Raw genomic sequence first — 17,942 nt, 5'->3', positions numbered from 1 at the left:
TCTCAGCTCAGCTCTCACCATGGTATGTGCCGGTCGCTCTGGTCCAACCCTGTGACGGAGGCGGGATGGCTGTGGGGAACCGGGGAACGTGGGATGCTCTTTGCAGACATGCCCCGTCCCGTCTATCTGTCCCCAGCTCTCCTTCCCAGCAGGAGGATCCGGCTGTGTCCTGGGGCCGGTCTGTGGGTTCCCTGCACCCTCCCCCTGCTAATCCTCTCTGCAGACCCCCTCTGGCCTAGGAATAATGAAGTCCCGCAAGGACTGGGTGAGCTGCCTCCCACCCTGGCCGCGCCCTTCACCCCCCTCTCTCTGTTCCAGCCGCGGCGCCGCGGGAGGAGGAACCCGCCCCCCGGCCCAGCCTGGGGGAGCTCTCGGCCTCTGACGTCACCCACGACTCCGCCCTGCTCTCCTGGACTGTCCAGGCCGGGGACTTCGACTCCTTCCTCCTCCAGTACAAGGACACGGAGGGTAAACCCCAGGCGCTGCCCGTGGACGGGGGATCCCGCACGGTCACTGTCGCCAACCTGGCCCCCTCCCGCCGATACAAGTTCAACCTCTACGGCATCTCCGGCCGCAAGCGCCTCGGCCCCGTCTCCACCGACACCGTCACAGGTGAGCAGCTGCCCCGGGGGCGCTGGCCCCTTCCCTCCTGCCCCCTTTGCTTTGCAGTGTGACATGGACACCAAACACTGGGCTGGGACATTCACAGGAAGATTCTTCCAAGCCTCCAACCTCCAGAAGCAGACTGCAGGCATTCAGTGGGTAGAGAGAAAAGTGTGGATGGGGATGGGTGGGTGGACGGGTGGATGTCTATGGGGCAGGTTGAGTGAATGGACAGATGCGTATGGGGACAGATGGATGAATACAAAGGTAGATGAATGGCTGTCTGCAGGGGTGGATGGATGGATGGAGGGGATGGTCGGATAGATAGAGGAGTGGATGTGTATGGGGATGGATGGGTGGATGGGCAGGTGGGCGGATGTTTATGGGGAAGGAGGGACGGACAGGCAGGTGGGCGGATGTTTATGGGGATGGACAGAGGGACAGGCAGGTGGGTGGATGTGTGTGGCGATGGATGTCTGTTTTTGGAGATGCACGCATTGAGGTGTACGTGTATGTACGTGTAACCCTTTTGGCAGGTGATACTGGCAGCCATAAGGACTGTGTTGCATATGGTGATGGATGCATAGGTGGCTGGACAGACAGCTGGTATGGTGATAGACGAATGGATGAGTGTGTATGGGGATGGATGGGGGTGTGTGTGGAGGAATGGATGAAGTGCTTCGATTTGGTTGGATGGATACAGGGACTGATGGATGGAGGGGATGGTAATGGATGGATAGAAAGAGAAATGTGGATATATCGAGAGGGATGGAGGGACGGAAGGGTGGGTGGATGTGTTTGTGGAAGGATGGATGGACGTACGGATGGTAGGGTGGGTGGATGTGTGTGGCGATGGATGGGTATTTTAGGGGATTCATTTGTAGATGTGTATGTGTGTCAAGGTTCCTTCCCCATACTGAACTCTAGGGTACAGGTGTGGGGACCTGCATGAAAGACCCCCTTATTCTTACAAGCTTATTCTTACCAGCTTAGGTTAAAAACTTCCCCAAGGTACAGACTTTGCCTTGTCCTTGAACCACCACCAAGCATGTTAAACAAAGAACAGGGAAAGAGCCCACTTGGAGACGTCTTCCCCCAAAATATCCCCCCAAGCCCTACACCCCCTTTCCTGGGGAAGGCTTGAGAATAATATCCTAACCAATTGGTCATCAAAATCGTCAAAGACCCAAACCCCTGGATCTTGGAACAATGGACAAATCAGTCAGGTTCTTAAAAGAAGGATTTTATTAAAAAAAAAGAAAGGTAAAAATCATCCCTGTAAAATCAGGATGGAAAATACTTCACAGGGTATCCAGATTCAAAACACAGAGGGTCCCCCTCTGGGCAAAACCTTAAAGTTACAGAAAACGGGAATAAACCTCCCTCTTAACCCAGGGAAAATTCACATAAAACAAAAGATAAACTAACCCGCCTTGCCTGGCTTACCTCTACTGGTTGCAATATTGGAGATTGGGTTAGGATGGGTTGGAGAAGATGGATTTCTGTCTGGCCTCTCTCAGTCCCAAGAGAGAACAACACCTAAACAAAGAGCACAAAACAAAAGTCTTCCCCCGCCCCAAGATTTGAAAGTATCTTGTCCCCTTATTGGTCCTTTGGGTCAGGTGCCAGCCAGATTAGCTGAGCTTCTCAACCCTTTACAGGTAACAGGAGGTTGCCTCTGGCCAGGAGGGATTTTATAGCACTGTACACAGGAAGGTGGTTACAGATGTGTCTGTGTAACTCTGTGGCTAGGTCACATTGTCAGCAGGAAAGACTGGTGGGTAAGGTGATAAATGCGTGGATGGATGGACGTATGGTGTAGTGATGAATGGATGGATGGATGGAGGGATGGGTGCGTATGGTGATGGAGGGACGGGTGCGTATGGTGATGGGGAAATGGATGGAGGAGCATCTGGGGTTGGATGGGTGTCAATGGGGATCTTTCCATTGATGGTGGCTTTGGATCACCCTCTTCTCTTTCTCCTTCCCAGCAGCAGGATCCGGCTGTGTCCTGGGGCCGGTCCTGGGGCGGTCCCTTGGGCTCCCTGCACCCTTCCTCCGCTAATCCTCTCTGCAGATCCCATCTGGCCTAGGAATAACCCCGCCCTCCAGGACCCAGCAAGCTGCTCCTGCTGGCCATGCCCTTCAGCCCCCTTTCTCTGTTCCAGCCGCAGCACCGCGGAAGGAGGAACCCGCCCCCCAGCCCAGCCTGGGGGAGCTCTCAGCCTCCGGTGTCACCCACGACTCCATCCTGCTCTCCTGGACCGTCCAGGCTGGGGACTTTGACTCCTTCCTCCTCCAGTACAAGGACGCGGAGGGCAACCCCCAGGCGCTGCCCGTGGACGGGGGATCCCGCACGGTCACTGTCGCCGACCTGGCCCCCTCCCGCCGATACAAGTTCAACCTCTATGGCATCTCTGGCCGCAAGCGCCTCGGCCCCATCTCCACCGACGCCGTCACAGGTCAGCAGCTGGTCCCGGGTACCGTCCCCTCCCGACCCCTTTGCTTTACAGTGTCAGGGACGCCGTCCACTGGGCCAGGACCTTCCCAGGAAGACACTTCCAAGCCTCCAGCCTCCACAAGCAGATTGCCAGCCACTCAATGGGTAGAGTGAAGAGTGCGGATGGGGATGGATGGATAGACAGACTGCTGTATGGATGTGCATGGGGCAGGATGAGTGAATGGATAGATGTGTATAGGGATGGATGGATGAATTAACAGGATGTCTTTGCGGGTGGATAGAGATGGATGGATGGAGGGGATGGTAATGGGTCCATAGAAAGAAGAATGGATACATATGGGGATGGTCAAATGGATGGGGGGGGTAGGCAGATGCGTAGCTGATGGATGGACAGTCGGACTGGTGGGCAGGCGTGCATGGCGACTGGTGGATGGATGCATGCCTGGGTGGATGTGTATGGGGATGGACAGAAGGACAGACTGGTGGATGGATGTTTATGGGGATCGATGGATGGACGTACAGACGGTAGGGTGGGTGGGTGTGTGTGGGAATGGATGGGTGTTTTGCGAGATTGATTTATAGATGTGTATGTGTAACTCTGTGGCTAGGTCGCATTGTCAACAAGAAAGGCCGGGTGGGTAAGGTGATAGATGCATGGATGGATGGTACAGTGGTGGATGGAGGGAGGGATGTGTATCGCGATGGAGGGATGGATGGAGGAGTGTCTGGGGCTGGATGGGTGTCAATGGGGATCTTTCCTTTGATGGTGGTGGTTTTGGTTCACCCCCTTCCCTCTCTCTCATTTGTTCTTCCTTCCCCCTCTCTCCTCCCGTCTCAGCTCAGCTCTGCCCGTGGTTTGTGCCGGTCACTCTGGGCCGACCCCTCCATGGGGAGGGATGGCTGCGGAGAACCCAGGAATGTGGGATCCTCTTTGCAGACATGCCCCGTCCATCTGTCGGTGTCCTGGGGCCAGTCTGTGGGGCTCCCTGCACCCTCTCCACGCTAATCCTCTCTGCTGATCCCCTCTGGCCTAGGAATAACCTGGCCCCCAAGGACCCAGCGAGCTGCTCCTGCTGGCCATGCCCTTCACCCCCCTCTCTCTGTTCCAGCCGCGGCGCCGCGGGAGGAGGAACCCGCCCCCCAGCCCAGCCTGGGGGAGCTCTCGGCCTCCGATGTCACCCACGACTCTGCCCTGCTCTCCTGGACCGTGGAGGGGACCTTTGACTCCTTCCTCCTCCAGTACAAGGACACGGAGGGCAAACCCCAGGCGCTGCCCGTGGATGGGGGATCTCGCACGGTCACTGTCGCTAACCTGACACCTTCCCGCAGATACAAGTTCAACCTCTACGGCATCTCCGGCCGCAAGCGCCTCGGCCCCGTCTCCACCGACGCCGTCACAGGTCAGCAGCTGGACCCGGGGTACCAGCCCCTTTCCCACCCCCCTTTGCTTTGCAGTGTCAGAAACGCCGACCACTGGGCCAGGACCTTCCCAGGAAGACACTTCCAATCCTCCAGCCTCCATAAGCAGATTGCCGGCCACTCAGTGGGTAGAGAGAGGAGTGTGGATGGGGATGGATGGATAGATGGATAGACAGACAGCTGGGTCGATGTGTCTTGGGCAGGTTAATTGAATGGATTGATTTGTATGGGGATGGATGGATGGACGGATGGATGGAGACGATGGTAATGAATGGATATATATGGGGGTGGACGGATAGACGGTAGGGTGGGTGGATTTGTGTGGGGGTGGATGGAAGGGTGGACATACAGACGGTAGGGTGGGTGGATGTGTGTGGGGATGGATGGAAGGGTGGACATGCAGATGGTAGGGTGGGTGGGTGTGTGTGGGGATGGATGGGTATTTTGGGGGATTCATGGGTAGATGTGTGGCCAGGTGGCATTGTGAGCAATGGGACAGGGTGAGTATGACGATAGATGCGTGGCTGGGTGGACGTATGACATGGTGATCGATGGCTGTATAGGTTTGTGTTGGGCTGGAGGGGTGTCAGTGAGAATCTTTCCATTGATGGAGGCTTTGGTTCACCCCCTTCTCCCTTGCTGTCATTTGTTCTTCCTTCCCCCCTCTCCTCCCGGCTCAGCTCAGCTCTCGCCGAGTTTTGTGCCGGTCGCTCTGGGCCGACCCCTCCACGGAGGCGGGGTGGCCGCGGGGAACCTTGCAATGCAGGACTCTCTTTGGAGACATGCCCCGTGCGTCTGTCTGTCCCCAGGTCTCCTTCCCAGCAGCAGGATCCAGCTGTGTCCTGGGGCCGGTCCCTGGGGCTCCCTGCCCCCTCCCCTGCTAATTCTCTCTGCTGATCCCCTCTGGCTGGCAATAACCCGCTCCCCCAAGGACCCGGCAAGTGCTCCTGCTGGCCATGCCCTTCACCCCCTCTCTCTGTTCCAGCCGCGGCGCCGCGGGAGGAGGAACCCGCCCCCCAGCCCAGCCTGGGGGAGCTCTCGGCCTCCAACGTCACCCACGACTCCGCCCTGCTCTCCTGGACCGTCCAGGCCGGGACCTTCGACTCCTTCCTCCTCCAGTACAAGGACGCGGCGGGCAACCCCCAGGCACTGCCCGTGGACGGGGGATCCCGCACGGTCACCATCTCCAACCTGGCCCCCTCCCGCCGATACAAGTTCAACCTCTACGGCATCTCCGGCCGCAAGCGCCTCGGCCCCGTCTCCACCGACGCCGTCACAGGTCAGCAGCTGCTCCCGGGCACTGGCCCCTTCCCCACCCACCCCCCTTTGTTTTGCAGTGTGGCAGGGCTGCTGGCCACTAGGCTAGGACCTTCCTGGGATGATGCTTCCCAGTCTCCAGCTTCCATGACCTGTCTATGGCCATTCAACAGATGGAGAGAGAGAGAAGGTTATGTGTTCACATGGCTGGACAGAGGGGTGTTGGTGGGTGGGTGGATGGATAGAGGGTGTGGACGGATGGGTGGATTGGTAGATGGATGGATGGGTGGGTGGATGTGTGTGGGAAAGATCGAGGGATAGCTGTGTATGGGGATGGATTGGTAGATGGGTGGATGGATGGATTGGTAGATGGATGGATGGATGAGTGGGTGGGTGGGTGGGTGGATGTGTGTTGAGACGAAGGGAGGGATAGCTGTGTATGGGGATGGATGGATGGATGGATGTGTGTTGGGACGAAGGGAGGGATAGCTGTGTATGGGGGTGGGTGGACGTGTGTTGGGATGAAGGGAGGAATAGCTGTGTATGGGGATGGATTGGTAGATGGATGGATGGATTGGTAGATGGATGGATGGATGGGTGGTTGGGTGGGTGGGTGGATGTGTGTTGGGACGAAGGAAGGGATAGCTGTGTATGGGGATGGATTTGTAGATGGATGGATGGATTGGTAGATGGATGGATGGGTGGATTGGTAGATGGATGGATGGGTGGGTGGGTGGATGGATGGGTGAATGGGTGTTGGGACGAAGGGAGGGATAGCTGTGTATGGGGATGGATGGACAATGCGTGAGGCTGTGAGTCTGTCACGGAGGTCACGGACATCATGGATCCATGAGTTTCCGTGACCTCTGTGACTTCTGCAGCGGCCAGCAGCAGCACTCTGGATGTGTGGGAGGGGGCTGGGGCAGAGGGATGCAGGGGGGCACTTACCTTGGGATGGGGGGCTCCCCGGCTCCCACTGGCATGGCTCTGCAGCTCCTAGGCAGCGGAGGGGTCTGGGGGCTCCACGCACTGCCCGCGCTCACAGGCCCCTCCCCTGCACCTCCCACTGGTTGCGGTTCCCGGCCAATGGGAGCTGCGCAGCCGGCGCTTGTGGCGGGAGCAGCGCGCAGAGCCCCCTGGACCCTCCGCCGCCTAGGAGCTGCAGGGACACCCGGAGCCGGGAGCCTGTGAGCCCCACCAACCCTCCCCCCACAGCACCAGCAGGGGTCCCGGGCCATACGCTGCTGCCCGCTCCCACCCAGCACCAGCACCGGACCACCCCCCCAGAAAAACACCTGCAGCCCCACGCCCAAGTTTTAGTTAGGGGTACATAGTAAAAGTCATGGACAGGTCACCAGCCGTATATTTTTGTTTAATGCCCGTGACCTGTCCATGACTAAAATGTAGCCTTAACAATGGGTAATTTTGGCATGGGTGGATGGCTGTGTGCTATGGGGTGTATGGGGAGGGACAGGTAGACGGGTGGATGGCTGTGTGTTTTGGGGTGTATGGGGAGGGACAGGTAGACGGGTGGATGGCTGTGTGTTTTGGGGTGTATGGGGAGGGACAGGTAGACGGGTGGATGGCTGTGTGTTATGGGGTGTATGGGGATGGACAGGTAGACGGGTGGATGGCTGTGTGTTATGGGGTGTATGGGGATGGACAGGTAGACGGGTGGATGGCTGTGTGTTTTGGGGTGTATGGGGAGGGACAGGTAGACGGGTGGATGGCTGTGTGTTTTGGGGTGTATGGGGAGGGACAGGTAGACGGGTGGATGGCTGTGTGTTTTGGGGTGTATGGGGAGGGACAGGTAGACGGGTGGATGGCTGTGTGTTATGAGGTGTATGGGGAGGGACAGGTAGACGGGTGGATGGCTGTGTGTTATGGGGTGTATGGGGAGGGACAGGTAGGCGGGTGGATGGCTGTGTGTTATGAGGTGTATGGGGAGGGACAGGTAGACGGGTGGATGGCTGTGTGTTTTGGGGTGTATGGGGAGGGACAGGTAGACGGGTGGATGGCTGTGTGTTATGGGGTCTATAGGGAGGGACAGGTAGACGGGTGGATGGCTTTGTGTTATGGGGTGTATGGGGACGGACAGGTAGACGGGTGGATGGCTGCGTGTTTTGGGGTGTATGGGGAGGGACAGGTAGACGGGTGGATGGCTGTGTGTTATGGGGTGTATGGGGAGGGACAGGTAGACGGGTGGATGGCTGTGTGTTATGGGGTGTATGGGAAGGGACAGGTAGACGGGTGGATGGCTGTGTGTTATGAGGTGTATGGGGAGGGACAGGTAGACGGGTGGATGGCTGTGTGTTTTGGGGTGTATGGGGAGGGACAGGTAGACGGGTGGATGGCTGTGTGTTATGGGGTCTATAGGGAGGGACAGGTAGACGGGTGGATGGCTTTGTGTTATGGGGTGTATGGGGAGGGACAGGTAGACGGGTGGATGGCTGTGTGTTATGGGGTGTATGGGGAGGGACAGGTAGACGGGTGGATGGCTGTGTGTTTTGGGGTGTATGGGGAGGGACAGGTAGACGGGTGGATGGCTGTGTGTTTTGGGGTGTATGGGGAGGGACAGGTAGACGGGTGGATGGCTGTGTGTTTTGGGGTGTATGGGGAGGGACAGGTAGACGGGTGGATGGCTGTGTGTTTTGGGGTGTATGGGGAGGGACAGGTAGACGGGTGGATGGCTGTGTGTTTTGGGGTGTATGGGGAGGGACAGGTAGACGGGTGGATGGCTGTGTGTTATGGGGTGTATGGGGATGGACAGGTAGACGGGTGGATGGCTGTGTGTTTTGGGGTGTATGGGGAGGGACAGGTAGACGGGTGGATGGCTGTGTGTTTTGGGGTGTATGGGGAGGGACAGGTAGACGGGTGGATGGCTGTGTGTTATGGGGTGTATGGGGATGGACAGGTAGACGGGTGGATGGCTGTGTGTTTTGGGGTGTATGGGGAGGGACAGGTAGACGGGTGGATGGCTGTGTGTTTTGGGGTGTATGGGGAGGGACAGGTAGACGGGTGGATGGCTGTGTGTTATGGGGTGTATGGGGAGGGACAGGTAGACGGGTAGATGGCTGTGTGTTTTGGGGTGTATGGGGATGGACAGGTAGACGGGTGGATGGCTGTGTGTTATGGGGTGTATGGGGATGGACAGGTAGACGGGTGGATGGCTGTGTGTTATGGGGTGTATGGGGATGGACAGGTAGACGGGTGGATGGCTGTGTGTTATGGGGTGTATGGGGAGGGACAGGTAGACGGGTGGATGGCTGTGTGTTATGGGGTGTATGGGGATGGACAGGTAGACGGGTGGATGGCTGTGTGTTTTGGGGTGTATGGGGAGGGACAGGTAGACGGGTACGTGGATCTGCTTACGGATCGGTGGCGGGGTGGAAGGGTGCGTGGGGTGGATGACATCGATGGTGAGACGCGGGGGATAAATGGAGAGGAATCGCTGTCTGTGTGGACGCACAGATCGATGGACGGATGCCTGGCTGTATGTGGGTGAGTGCCCAGGTGCCGGATTACTCCTTGCCCTGGCGGGTACTCAACCCCTGCCCCACCCCAGGCCCCACCCCCACTCCACCCTTCCCCCAGACCCCCACCCCGCCTTTTCCCACCCGTGTTCTGCCCCGTCCCACCTCTTCCCGCCAGGTCCACCCCCTCCCCTGAGCCCGCCCCGTCCCCGCCCCTCCCCCTCTGCGGAACAGCTGATCACAGCGGGTGGGAGGCGCTGGGGGGGACCGGGAGGAGCTGGCTGCCGGTGGGTGCTGAGCTCCCTCCGTGGGGCTGGATTGGTGTCAATGGGGATCTTTCCACTGATGTTCGTGGCTTTGGTTCACCCCCTTCGCTCTCTCTCTCGTTTGTTCTTCCTTCCCCCTCTCCCCCCCAGCTCAGCTCTCACAATGATTTGTGCCGGGACGACCCCTCTGTAGCGAAGGTTCCCGTGGGAGCCAGCTGAGGTCACTCAATCAGGGTGAACTGCAAACCGACTGGGGCAGGCGAACCCCAAACGCTGGGGGATATTCCACTGCCGAGATTTACCCAGCCAGGCCAAAGCAGCCTCTGTCCGACCTCCCATGGGGACCCAGGAGTCCACAACGCAGTGCCCTTACAGTGCCCGGCCTCCGCCCGCCGTCCAGACACACGTCAAACATAGGATGATAAATTCTGAAAATCTTCTCACCGTATCAAGGAAAAGGTCCTTCCAATCCCAAAGGATCAGCCACACACCCAAGTCAAATGATAACTTTGATCTTACCCAGAATACCTGTTTCTCGCCAATTCTTATTAGCTAAACTAAAATGTATTAAAAAAGAAAAGAGCGTTGGTTGAAAGATCAATATCCAGACAGACTTGAGTTCAGTTCTTGAGGTCCAGATTCACAGCAGAGATGAGTTTCTAGTGGCCAAGTTCTTTGGACTATAACCTGTGGCCTATTTCTAAATGTCCATGTTCAGGGTGACTCCAGTCAGCGACTGGGGATCTCAATCTTTATGGATCTGGGTTTCCCCTTCTTGAACCCCAAAGCAGATCTGCGATGAAGGAGGATCGGGTCCCAGGGTCTTTATACATTTCCTGCAGCCTTTTGGCCTGAGAAAACAGTTGGCTTAAATTTCCTCTTCCCAAACATCCTGGCAATTAGCCCAGGGTAATTTATCCATGAAACAGTTCAGACACCGGTTATCACAACCTTCCCAGAGACATATAGACAATATTACTAGTTCCCTCCAGTGTCTTCCTAAATACGAATACTCCTTTTTGATCTTTGGATCAAAGCCACAGCCATAGACAAGGCTTGTTTGCTGACACCACAAGACCTGAGCACGCAGCTCCCCTTCTCTCTCTAACGATGCCGGCTGCATTGCAAACCTCTCTTCATTTCCAGATCTTCCTAACCAGTCTTTACAGTTCAGCCCTGGGTCACATCAGTCTGTGAGTTAATAACTCTTTCCGGCCCTGTCACCCGTCAATGAGATATGATATTGCACTCATAACATCACACCCTCCGTGGGGCGGGATGACCCTGGGGAACCCGGGAATGTGGGATCCTCTTTGCAGACATGCCCCGTCCGTCTGTCTGTCCCCAGCTCTCCTTCCCAGCGTCAGGATCCAGCTGTGTCCTGGGGCCGGTCATTGGGGCTCCCTGCCCCCTCCCCCACTAATCATCTCTGCAGATCCCCTCTGGCTCAGAATAACCCGACCCCACATGAACCCGGAAAGCTGCCCCCAATCCTGGATGTGACCTTCACCTCCCTCTCTCTGTTCCCGCCACAGCGCCGCGGGAGGAGGAACCCGCCCCCCAGCCCAGCCTGGGGGAGCTCTCAGCCTCCGACGTCACCCACGACTCCATCCTGCTCTCCTGGACCGTCCAGGCCGGGACCTTCGACTCCTTCCTCCTCCAGTACAAGGACGCGGAGGGCAAACCCCAGGCACTGCCCGTGGACGGGGGATCCCGCACGGTCACCGTCACCAACCTGGCCCCTTCCCGCCGATACAAGTTCAACCTCTACGGCATCTCCGGCCGCAAGCGCCTCGGCCCCGTCTCCACCGACACCGTCACAGGTCAGCGGCTGGACCCGGGGGTGCTGCCCCCTTCCCCACCCTCCCCCTTTGCTTTGCAGGGTGGTGGTAACGCCGACCACAGGGCCGGGACATTCGCAGGAAGTTGTTTCCAATCCTCCAGCCTCCCCAGACAGATTGCCGCCCATTCAACAGCTAGAGAGAGGAAGATGGATGGATGGAGGAGTTGTGGAGGGATGGATGAATGGACAGAGAGCTGTGTATTGGGATGGATGGATGGAGGGGACAGTCAGATAGATAGAGGAATGGATGCAGATGTGGATGGATGGGCAGACAGGCAGGTGGGCAGAGGTGTATGAGAACAGATGGAGGAAAGGGGTGAAGGGTGGGTGGAGGCGTACGGGGATGGACAGCTGTTTTGGGAGATGCACACGTAGAGGTGTATTTGTATGTACGTGTAACCCTTCTGCCTGGTGATCTTGGCAGCCATAATAGCTCTCTTGCATATGGGGATGGATGCAGAGATACTTGGACAGAGGGAGGGTTTGGTGATAGATGGGTATGTAGCTGCGTACGGGGATGGAGGGATGGATGGATGGACAGAGGGAGGGTTTGGCGATAGATGGGGATGTAGCTGCGTACGGGGATGGAGGGATGGATGGACAGAGGGAGGGTTTGATGATAGATGGGTATGTAGCTGCGTACGGGGATGGAGGGATGGATGGATGGACAGAGGGAGGGTTTGGTGATAGATGGGTATGTAGCTGCGTACGGGGATGGAGGGATGGATGGATGGACAGAGGGAGGGTTTGGTGATAGATGGGTATGTAGCTGTGTACGGGGATGGAGGGATGGATGGATGGACAGATGGAGGGTTTGATGATAGATGGGTATGTAGCTGCGTACGGGGATGGAGGGATGGATGGATGGACAGAGGGAGGGTTTGGTGATAGATGGGTAAGTAGCTGTGTACGGGGATGGAGGGATGGATGGATGGACAGATGGAGGGTTTGATGATAGATGGGTATGTAGCTGCGTACGGGGATGGATGGATGGACAGAGGGAGGGTTTGGTGATAGATGGGTATGTAGTTGCGTACGGGGATGGAGGGATGGATGGATGGAAGGTTTGGTGATAGATGGGGATGTAGCTGCGTACGGGGATGGAGGGATGGATGGATGGACAGAGGGAGGGTTTGGTGATAGATGGGTATGTAGCTGCGTACGGGGATGGAGGGATGGATGGATGGACAGAGGGAGGGTTTGGTGATAGATGGGTATGTAGCTGTGTACGGGGATGGAGGGATGGATGGATGGACAGAGGGGGGGTTTGGTGATAGATGGGGATGTAGCTGTGTACGGGGATGGAGGGATGGATGGATGGACAGAGGGAGGGTTTGGTGATAGATGGGGATGTAGCTGCGTACGGGGATGGAGGGATGGATGGATGGACAGAGGGGGGGTTTGGTGATAGATGGATATGTAGCTGCGTACGGGGATGGAGGGATGGATGGATGGACAGATGGAGGGTTTGGTGATAGATGGGGATGTAGCTGCGTACGGGGATGGAGGGATGGATGGATGGACAGATGGAGGGTTTGGTGATAGATGGGGATGTAGCTGCGTACGGGGATGGAGGGATGGATGGATGGACAGAGGGAGGGTTTGGTGATAGATGGGTATGTAGCTGTGTATGGGGATGGAGGGATGGATGGATGGACAGAGGGAGGGTTTGGTGATAGATGGGGATGTAGCTGCGTACGGGGATGGAGGGATGGATGGATGGACAGAGGGAGGGTTTGTTGATAGATGGGTATGTAGCTGTGTACGGGGATGGAGGGATGGAGGGATGGATAGAGGGAGGTTTGGTGATAGATGGGTATGTAGCTGCGTACGGGGATGGAGGGATGGATGGATGGATAGAGGGAGGTTTGGTGATAGATGGGGATGTAGCTGCGTACGGGGATGGAGGGATGGATGGATGGACAGAGGGAGGGTTTGGTGATAGATGGGTATGTAGCTGTGTACGGGGATGGAGGGATGGATGGATGGACAGAGGGGGGGTTTGGTGATAGTTGGATATGTAGCTGCGTACGGGGATGGAGGGATGGATGGATGGACAGAGGGAGGGTTTGGTGATAGATGGGGATGTATCTGCGTACGGGGATGGAGGGATGGATGGATGGACAGAGGGAGGGTTTGTTGATAGATGGGTATGTAGCTGCGTACGGGGATGGAGGGATGGATGGATGGACAGAGGGAGGGTTTGGCGATAGATGGGGATGTAGCTGCGTACGGGGATGGAGGGATGGATGGATGGACAGAGGGAGGGTTTGGTGATAGATGGGTATGTAGCTGCGTACGGGGATGGAGGGATGGATGGATGGACAGAGGGAGGGTTTGGCGATAGATGGGGATGTAGCTGCGTACGGGGATGGAGGGAGGGATAGATGGACAGATGGAGGGTTTGGTGATAGATGGGGATGTAGCTGCGTACGGGGATGGATGGATGGACAGAGGGAGGGTTTGGTGATAGATGGGTATGTAGCTGCGTACGGGGATGGAGGGATGGATGGATGGACAGAGGGAGGGTTTGGTGATAGATGGGTATGTAGCTGCGTACGGGGATGGAGGGATGGATGGATGGACAGAGGGAGGGTTTGGCGATAGATGGGGATGTAGCTGCGTACGGGGATGGAGGGATGGATGGATGGATAGAGGGAGGTTTGGTGATAGATGGGGATGTAGCTGCGTACGGGGATGGAGGGATGGATGGATGGACAGAGGGAGGGTTTGGCGATAGATGGGGATGTAGCTGCGTACGGGGATGGAGGGATGGATGGATGGACAGAGGGAGGGTTTGGTGATAGATGGGTATGTAGCTGCGTACGGGGATGGAGGGATGGATGGATGGACAGATGGAGGGTTTGGTGACAGATGGATATGTAGCTGCGTACGGGGATGGAGGGATGGAGGGATGGACAGAGGGAGGGTTTGGTGATAGATGGGGATGTAGCTGCGTACGGGGATGGAGGGATGGATGGATGGACAGAGGGAGGGTTTGGCGATAGATGGGGATGTAGCTGCGTACGGGGATGGAGGGAGGGATAGATGGACAGATGGAGGGTTTGGTGATAGATGGGGATGTAGCTGCGTACGGGGATGGATGGATGGACAGAGGGAGGGTTTGGTGATAGATGGGTATGTAGCTGCGTACGGGGATGGAGGGCTGGATGGATGGACAGAGGGAGGGTTTGGTGATAGATGGGTATGTAGCTGCGTACGGGGATGGAGGGATGGATGGATGGACAGAGGGAGGGTTTGGCGATAGATGGGGATGTAGCTGCGTACGGGGATGGAGGGATGGATGGACAGAGGGAGGGTTTGGTGATAGATGGGGATGTAGCTGCGTACGTGGATGGAGGGATGGATGGATGGACAGAGGGGGGGTTTGGCGATAGATGGGGATGTAGCTGCGTACGGGGATGGAGGGATGGATGGATGGACAGAGGGAGGGTTTGTTGATAGATGGGTATGTAGCTGCGTACGGGGATGGAGGGATGGATGGATGGACAGAGGGAGGGTTTGGCGATAGATGGGGATGTAGCTGCGTACGGGGATGGAGGGATGGATGGATGGACAGAGGGAGGGTTTGTTGATAGATGGGTATGTAGCTGCGTACGGGGATGGAGGGATGGATGGATGGACAGAGGGAGGGTTTGGCGATAGATGGGTATGTAGCTGCGTACGTGGATGGTGTGATGGATGGATGGATGGATGGACAGAGGGGGGGGTTTGGTGATAGATGGGTATGTAGCTGTGTACGGGGATGGAGGGATGGATGGATGGACAGAGGGGGGGTTTGGTGATAGATGGGGATGTAGCTGCGTACGGGGATGGAGGGATGGAGGGATGGACAGAGGGAGGGTTTGGTGATAGATGGGTATGTAGCTGCGTACGGGGATGGAGGGATGGACAGAGGGAGGGTTTGGTGATTGATGGGTATGTAGCTGTGTACGGGGATGGAGGGATGGATGGACAGATGGAGGGTTTGGTGATAGATGGGGATGTAGCTGCGTACGGGGATGGAGGGATGGATGGATGGACAGAGGGAGGGTTTGGCGATAGATGGGGATGTAGCTGCATACGGGGATGGAGGGAGGGATAGATGAACAGATGGAGGGTTTGGTGATAGATGGGTATGTAGCTGCGTACGGGGATGGAGGGATGGATGGATGGATGGATGGACAGAGGGAGGGTTTGGTGATAGATGGGGATGTAGCTGCGTACGGGGATGGAGGGATGGATGGATGGACAGAGGGAGGGTTTGGTGATAGATGGGTATGTAGCTGCGTACGGGGATGGAGGGATGGATGGATGGACAGAGGGGGGGTTTGGTGATAGGTGGGTATGTAGCTGCGTACGGGGATGGAGGGATGGATGGATGGACAGAGGGAGGGTTTGGTGATAGATGGGGATGTAGCTGCGTACGGGGATGGAGGGATGGATGGATGGACAGAGGGAGGGTTTGGTGATAGATGGATATGTAGCTGCGTACGGGGATGGAGGGATGGATGGATGGACAGAGGGAGGGTTTGGTGATAGATGGGGATGTAGCTGCGTACGGGGATGGAGTGATGGATGGATGGATGGATGGACAGAGGGGGGGGTTTGGTGATAGATGGGGATGTAGCTGCGTACGGGGATGGAGGGATGGATGGATGGACAGAGGGAGGGTTTGGTGATAGATGGGTATGTAGCTGTGTACGGGGATGGAGGGATGGATGGATGGACAGAGGGAGGGTTTGGTGATAGATGGGTATGTAGCTGCGTACGGGGATGGAGGGATGGATGGATGGACAGAGGGAGGGTTTGTTGATAGATGGGTATGTAGCTGCGTACGGGGATGGAGGGATGGATGGGATGGACAGAGGGAGGGTTTGGTGATAGATGGGTATGTAGCTGCGTACGGGGATGGATGGATGGACAGAGGGAGGGTTTGGTGATAGATGGGTATGTAGCTGCATACGGGGATGGAGGGATGGATGGATGGACAGAGGGAGGGTTTGGCGATAGATGGGGATGTAGCTGCGTACGGGGATGGAGGGATGGATGGATGGACAGAGGGAGGGTTTGGTGATAGATGGGGATGTAGCTGCGTACGGGGATGGATGGATGGACAGAGGGGGGGTTTGGTGATAGATGGGTATGTAGCTGCGTACGGGGATGGAGGGATGGATGGATGGACAGATGGAGGGTTTGGTGATAGATGGGTATGTAGCTGCGTACGGGGATGGAGGGATGGATGGATGGACAGAGGGAGGGTTTGGTGATAGGTGGGGATGTAGCTGCGTACGGGGATGGAGGGATGGATGGATGGACAGAGGAAGGGTTTGGTGATAGATGGGTATGTAGCTGCGTACGGGGATGGAGGGATGGATGGATGGACAGATGGAGGGTTTGGTGATAGATGGGGATGTAGCTGCGTACGGGGATGGAGGGATGGATGGATGGACAGAGGGAGGGTTTGGTGATAGATGGGTATGTAGCTGCGTACGGGGATGGAGGGAGGGATAGATGGACAGATGGAGGGTTTGGTGATAGATGGGGATGTAGCTGCGTACGGGGATGGAGGGATGGATGGATGGACAGAGGGAGGGTTTGGTGATAGATGGGTATGTAGCTGCGTACGGGGATGGAGGGATGGAGGGATGGACAGAGGGAGGGTTTGGTGATAGATGGGTATGTAGCTGCGTACGGGGATGGAGGGATGGATGGATGGACAGAGGGGGGGTTTGGTGATAGATGGGGATGTAGCTGCGTACGGGGATGGAGGGATGGATGGATGGACAGAGGGAGGGTTGGTGATAGATGGGGATGTAGCTGCGTACGGGGATGGATGGATGGACAGAGGGAGGGTTTGGTGATAGATGGGTATGTAGCTGCATACGGGGATGGAGGGATGGATGGATGGACAGAGGGAGGGTTTGGTGATAGATGGGGATGTAGCTGCGTACGGGGATGGAGGGATGGATGGATGGACAGAGGGAGGGTTTGGTGATAGATGGATATGTAGCTGCGTACGGGGATGGAGGGATGGATGGATGGACAGAGGGAGGGTTTGGTGATAGATGGGTATGTAGCTGCGTACGGGGATGGAGGGATGGAGGGATGGACAGAGGGAGGGTTTGGTGATAGATGGGTATGTAGCTGCGTACGGGGATGGAGGGATGGATGGATGGACAGAGGGAGGGTTTGGCGATAGATGGGGATGTAGCTGCGTACGGGGATGGAGGGATGGATGGATGGACAGAGGGAGGGTTTGGCGATAGATGGGTATGTAGCTGCGTACGGGGATGGAGGGATGGATGGATGGACAGAGGGAGGGTTTGGCAATAGATGGGGATGTAGCTGCGTACGGGGATGGAGGGATGGATGGATGGACAGAGGGAGGGTTTGGTGATAGATGGGTATGTAGCTGTGTACGGGGATGGAGGGATGGATGGATGGACAGAGGGAGGGTTTGGTGATAGATGGGATATGTAGCTGCGTACGGGGATGGAGGGATGGATGGATGGACAGAGGGAGGGTTTGGTGATAGATGGGATGTAGCTGTGTACGGGGATGGACGGATGGATGGATGGACAGAGGGAGGGTTTGGTGATAGATGGGTATGTAGCTGC

General features: G+C 56.8%; 1 protein-coding gene across 1 annotated transcript in view; it reads right to left on the bottom strand.

Annotated features, from left to right (window-relative positions):
* Window positions 1-2,356: 2,356 nt before the first annotated feature.
* LOC102946450 (tenascin-X) overlaps window positions 2,357-17,942 on the bottom strand; it is an 82,626-nt gene continuing 67,040 nt past the window's right edge. The window contains 1 exon segment of the mRNA XM_043527624.1: window positions 2,357-2,586. Coding sequence (XP_043383559.1) covers window positions 2,357-2,586 — 230 coding nt within the window.

This window comes from Chelonia mydas, chromosome 14 (assembly GCF_015237465.2).
Source record: "Chelonia mydas isolate rCheMyd1 chromosome 14, rCheMyd1.pri.v2, whole genome shotgun sequence".
NCBI classification, from domain to species: Eukaryota; Metazoa; Chordata; order Testudines; family Cheloniidae; genus Chelonia; species Chelonia mydas.
The sequence above is the reverse complement of the archived record's forward strand: the minus strand, read 5'-3'. Positions and strand labels throughout refer to the sequence as shown.